Genomic DNA, 5,467 nt, shown 5'->3' on the forward strand with positions numbered 1-5,467 from the left:
ATGTTTATTTTCTCTATAAATTCGTACGTTATAATACTACATTTTCTGCAATAATTATTTTGGAAACGCCTGGTCTGTACATAAACCATATTAATTTTTGTTTATTTTTAAATGAAAATGTCTCTAACTTATAGGTAAAAAGTCATAAAAATATATTATTTATACAACTATTTTATTGCCATATACCCAATAACACAACCAATAACATAAATGTGAATATTTATCAAATTTATATGTAAAATAAATTAAATTGATTTGTGAATGTTTAAGTAGTTGTTTATAACCTATATATGATTTAGAATTATTTTAAATTTGTTTTAAATAAAGAAATATAACTTAAATATATATCAAGTTAATATTGTTTATTAACTTGATTTATGATTAAAATTTTGTTAAAAAATTAATCACATCGATCCATTAAAATTCAGATTTATTCCATAAGTTTTTTATTATCATTCTACAACAATTTATTATTAAATTAAACATCATACTTTTTAACATCTAATATTTAATATTTAATATTTTAATTATAATATTAATAATAACAACAAACTAAATATTGGTAATGATTTTCATATAATTTTTGTTATTTTTTGAACTTAAAAAATCAATGGAATTTCATGAAAAAGTACTTGACAAATTAAAAGAGTGGGTTGGTTTTTATAATTTTGAGATTTTGTATGACACTGATATTTCTTCCCGTGATGAAATATCATTCAGAACTTCACTTATTGCAAAAAATAATTACACTTTCTTGTTGACAACTTCAAGTGGTGTCATTTTTGGTAACTTTTTGAATGAAAAACCAAGAAACCAATTTGTAAAGGATAAAAATTATTTTATTTTCTTTATTGAAACACCTTTTATAGAAGACCAACATCAACTGCCAATTAAATTCCATAGAAATGGAAAGGACTATTTGGGAAATAATTCGTTGGACTGTTTTTCGCTTGGTTCCGTCGACAATGCAATGTTTAATATGTTTTCAATTATAGTAAATGGATACGCAAATCCGACATTCTATTTTAATCAATACACAGAATCTCTTTATAATGGAATAAATACAAAGTTGTTCGGAGGAAATGTTTTTGAAGAACAAACGGTTGATAGAATTGTGGTAATACATTGGTTTTGATTTTTATATTTTTATTTCAAATATAATGAGTAATATAATTACTGTGATAAATAATATAATACAATTAACAAACAAAATATGTGACGTATAATTATGTATTGTATTCAATAAAATAAAAACAACACACAAACAATAATATTCAAAAGTAAAGTGACTTCCCCAAGGTGTGCAAGTTAAAATTATTAGTCTTTTTTACAGGGAAAGGGCGTGCAAGACTAAATTTTAGTTCAAAAACATTTTATTAAAAAGTGTTATTCGTTTCCAAATTGTTTCAAAAAACACACAACCCTTTGGTGCTTGAATTAATAAACTACAAAAAGCAAATTAAATTATAAAAATTGGGTAGTGTTTTGTCTATGTGTTTAATGTAAAAACTGTTTTGTTTCAAGACGTGAATAAATGTCGATGTCTCTTGTGTCAGCGTAATTCAAAGTGACAAAAAGAAGTATGATAAACATTATGTTTATCTCTGTGCCATTTTAGCAAACAATAACAAATAGTCTGTTTAATAGGTGCAGTTCATTATCTCAAATCGATGTGTACTGTTGTCCAGAACTGGTCCTTCCATTATTTCCATTGGGTTGCTTTCCCGAAATTGTTGCTTAATTAATTGTATTCGAAGTGTGAAAGTTAAAAATTGCAACGTCACAAGGTGTGCAAGTTAAAGTATAGTTTAGTAATCACTTCAAAATTATAATTAATAATTAAACTAAAAATAATCTTTTTTTTTCAAAATTTCAAAAAATTAATGATTCTATTTTTTTAATAAAAAAATTATAAATGAACTATACCTTAACTTGCGCACCTTGGGAAGTCACTTTAATATTGTTTTGGCATTGTATTTAAATATAAATTGTCAGATAATGTTGAGACCATTATTTCGTGTTTTTATTCACAGCGGTTTAAATTTAACATTAAAAAATAAAATATACAACTTATAGTTCTTTTAATTAAGTAAATAATAACATGTTGCTCTTTAACACCAATCTCAAAATGAAACATTTAGTAATCCTTTCGGTTTTATTTGAATTTTATGTTTTTCAACAGACACAAAGAAAAAACGATAATTTTAACATGTTTTATTATTTTGTTAAATGGATTTACATCAAAATACAAATATTGAAATATTAACATTATAATAATTGTGGATAAAAATTAACATTTATGTTTTCATTCGGTAATAATTTATTTTCTATGTGTTTAATAACTGGTGTAATCGTTGTTTAACATAATTATTGTTGAATATCTTTCCGATGATAAACTTAAATGGTTAAAACTTTGGGTGTAGTTATATAATAACAATAAAATAAATGTCTGTGTAAAAAACATTTTATTTAAATTAAATTATTATTTGTCTAAAATGTAACGACTTACAATGTAAAATATGATCAATAGAATACAATATTCATTTTAAAATTATCAAAAGTGTAATGAATACTACACCCATTTTTAGTATAAATTCAGACAAATAATCTAATAACATACACTCGATGACCGAAGAACAAATTCAAGCCATGTTTGAGCAATTTGATACCGAACACACTGGTTATGTAGAAATCGAAAAGTACGCCAACTTCATGAAAAGTTGTGCAGACAGTGAAGAAGATGAAGAGGATGTTGTTAACATTGTCTTGTTCGTTGTATATTGTACAGATACAAAAGACAACGGAAAGATGGACCATGACCAGCTCAAAGAATTCTTTGAAACAGTAGAATTGACAAAACAGGAAAAATCCAAAGAGTTTGCAACTATCTTGTTTGGATGGCTTGATCAAAACAAAGACGGGTATCTTGAAGGTCGAGAAATCACCAGACTGCAAGGATTTTACACCAAATCAACTCCAAAAGAAGGTGAAAAGGATGTTCTCAAATTAATGGACAGTGATAAGGATGGCAAAATCTCAAAGGATGAGTTTGTCACTTACTTTGTGAAAATCCTTGAAGCTTAATTCATTCACATTTTGGCTTTATTTTAAATATTTATTAGTTGTTTATTAAACAATATAACATTCAATAATATTTTAATAAGTATGAATTATATATTTACAAAGATAATATATTTGAAAATTTGCAACTAAAATGTGTATACTTGATAAATATACAACTTATTTAATCTATAAGACTCAAAACAAAAAAATAAACAATGATAATCTAATCATGTCCAAACTTAATCGAATTGGTGACCAACTAACAGTTCTTGCTCTTTTTGTTAAGTTATAAAACCTCTAATGCAACTCAAAAACTATAACAACATTTCATTTTTTTAACACAACCAAAAATAAGCAAGTATTTCAATAATATGCTTATTTTTGACAAACCAATATAACCGGTTTTTGTTTCTTTGTCAATGCATAACGTTGTGTTAGCTTGGAATATAACAAAAAAGAGTAATTTCTTCAATTATTTAAAGTTTTGATATGATATGTGTTATGTAAATATCAGATCAAACATGTTAAATAAAAAATAAAAGTTGTTTACAATAAACCACCAAATTCATTAAACATCTTCACTTCATTTTACTTTTTCGTTTGTTTTGTTGGTAATATTTCAGTAGTAATTCCAAATGTATTGCAGAATTCGGTTTCCAGACTTGTGCATCCAACAAATGCATTCATCTCTATCTTTTTGAGATGTGACGACAAGTTCATCTCCTTCAGACTTTTGCAGTTTTGAAACGCCTTTTGTGAAATGATTTGGACGCGTTGACAGTCGCCCACTTTGGTCAGCTGTTCGCACCCAGAAAACACTTCACGTCCGATGTGTGTCAACGTCGATGGGAAGTAGACTTCCTGCAATTTAGTCTTCTCTTTGAAGAGATGATTACCAATATCACTGATTTCACCAAAAAACACGACTTTCTCCAACAAGACGCAATCCTTGAAGATGTCAGTTTTGATGATGTTGGTGTCATTTGCAAAAGTGATTGTTTTGAGAGAAGTGCACCGACTGAATATCAGAGGGGTGTACAGATAATCGCTGTATAAAGTGACATCCTCCAGTTTGTCGCAGTCTGCAAGCATCTTGTACATCTCACAAACAGCTTCTGGTATTTCAATGTGTGTGATTGGCGTGTTTGACAAACAACATTCGCCAAGTCGTGTTGTTTGTGTGTTGAAATTGATGTGTGTGATGCCAACACCACAGAGCGCACTGTTACCAAAGCTAACAACCTTTTCTAATTGAATTTCAGTGAGACGGCAGCAATTTGCAAAAGACGAATTGCCAATCTCAGTGACGTGGTTGGTGCCTTTGACCGATGAAAGTGCAACACACCCACTAAACATCATATTGGGTAACACATCGATGTTTGTTGGCAATGCTACGGACTGCAGCGAAGTTGCTGACACAAACATTTTCAAACCAAAGTCGACAATGTGTGTGTCAAAATTGCAAAACCTCTCTTCGGAACTCACATACGACGTCACCACTTCTTTTGGAAAGACAACACTCTTAATGTTGCAGTGTGCAAAGCATGATATTCCATATCGCGTTGTTGATTTCACAGTTATTGCACTGAGTTGTGTGCAGTTTTTAAAGCACGATTTGCCCATATTTATGATGTGTCGTGTATTGATGCGTGAAAGTAATTTGCAGTTTTTGAAGCATTTATTTCCAAGTTTGGTGACATTGTGTGGAAGTGTTAATACGTTCAAAGACACACAACTCTCAAATGTATTATCACCAAGTGTACATATGTTTTGTGGAAGGTCGACGTGTGTGAGTGAAATGCACTTTGAAAAACAAAAATCGCCAATTTGAGTGATGGTTTCGGGAATGACAACTTCTTTGAGACTTTCACAATAACAAAATGTTCTGTTCAACTCACAAATTGATTGATTGAAAGTGACAGCTGTGAGCTCTTTGCAATTCTCAAAATACGAATTTGCGTCTTTAACGTCTTCTGGAAGTACAAAAGTTGTGAAGTGTAATTTATTCAACACGTTTTTACCGACGTGTTGCAACACTTCAAACTCTGAGTATGTGTTACTGACTTCAACATCACCAAGACTGTTGTCGTCTAATATTTGAATTGAAGTTGGCAATTGTATTTGTTTCAAATTTGTGCACCCAACAAAACAGTTAATTCCTATTCGTGTCAACTTGTTTGGCAATTTTACTTCTTTCAAAGAAGCACATTCTCTAAACATTTCATCGCCAATTTCAGACATCGTGTTGGGCAGTTCCACAACTTCGATGTGTGCATCTTGGAATACGCCAATGGCAAATTGAGTCACATTTTCATGTACAATAACAGTCGTCCAATTGCACTCGGCAAATGCATAATCGTCCAAACTTGTGAATGGATTTGGCACTTCATATTTTCCTTTCCTG

At 29.7% G+C, this 5,467-nt stretch overlaps 3 protein-coding genes across 3 annotated transcripts; 2 read left to right on the forward strand and 1 right to left on the reverse strand.

Annotated features, from left to right (window-relative positions):
• Positions 1-610: 610 nt before the first annotated feature.
• On the forward strand, positions 611-1,380 carry EIN_161550 (hypothetical protein; the record flags this gene model as incomplete). The annotated part of the gene is made up of 2 exons (XM_004185849.1): positions 611-1,084; positions 1,300-1,380. 2 exons carry the CDS (start codon positions 611-613, stop codon positions 1,378-1,380), a joined length of 555 nt encoding a protein of 184 aa, XP_004185897.1.
• A 1,245-nt stretch (positions 1,381-2,625) lies between these two features.
• Positions 2,626-3,084, forward strand: EIN_161560 (calmodulin-4, putative; the record flags this gene model as incomplete). Its single annotated transcript, XM_004185850.1, has 1 exon — positions 2,626-3,084. The coding sequence occupies one exon, from the start codon at positions 2,626-2,628 to the stop codon at positions 3,082-3,084; it is 459 nt and encodes a 152-aa protein (XP_004185898.1).
• A 567-nt stretch (positions 3,085-3,651) lies between these two features.
• On the reverse strand, positions 3,652-5,457 carry EIN_161570 (leucine rich repeat containing protein BspA family protein; the record flags this gene model as incomplete). Its single annotated transcript, XM_004185851.1, has 1 exon — positions 3,652-5,457. A coding segment is annotated over one exon (1,806 nt), but the record flags the coding sequence as incomplete, so codon positions are not given.
• Between the last annotated feature and the right edge of the window lie 10 nt (positions 5,458-5,467).

This window comes from Entamoeba invadens (assembly GCF_000330505.1).
Source record: "Entamoeba invadens IP1 unplaced genomic scaffold scaff_1105074724785, whole genome shotgun sequence".
Lineage (NCBI taxonomy): Eukaryota > Evosea > Mastigamoebida > Endamoebidae > Entamoeba > Entamoeba invadens.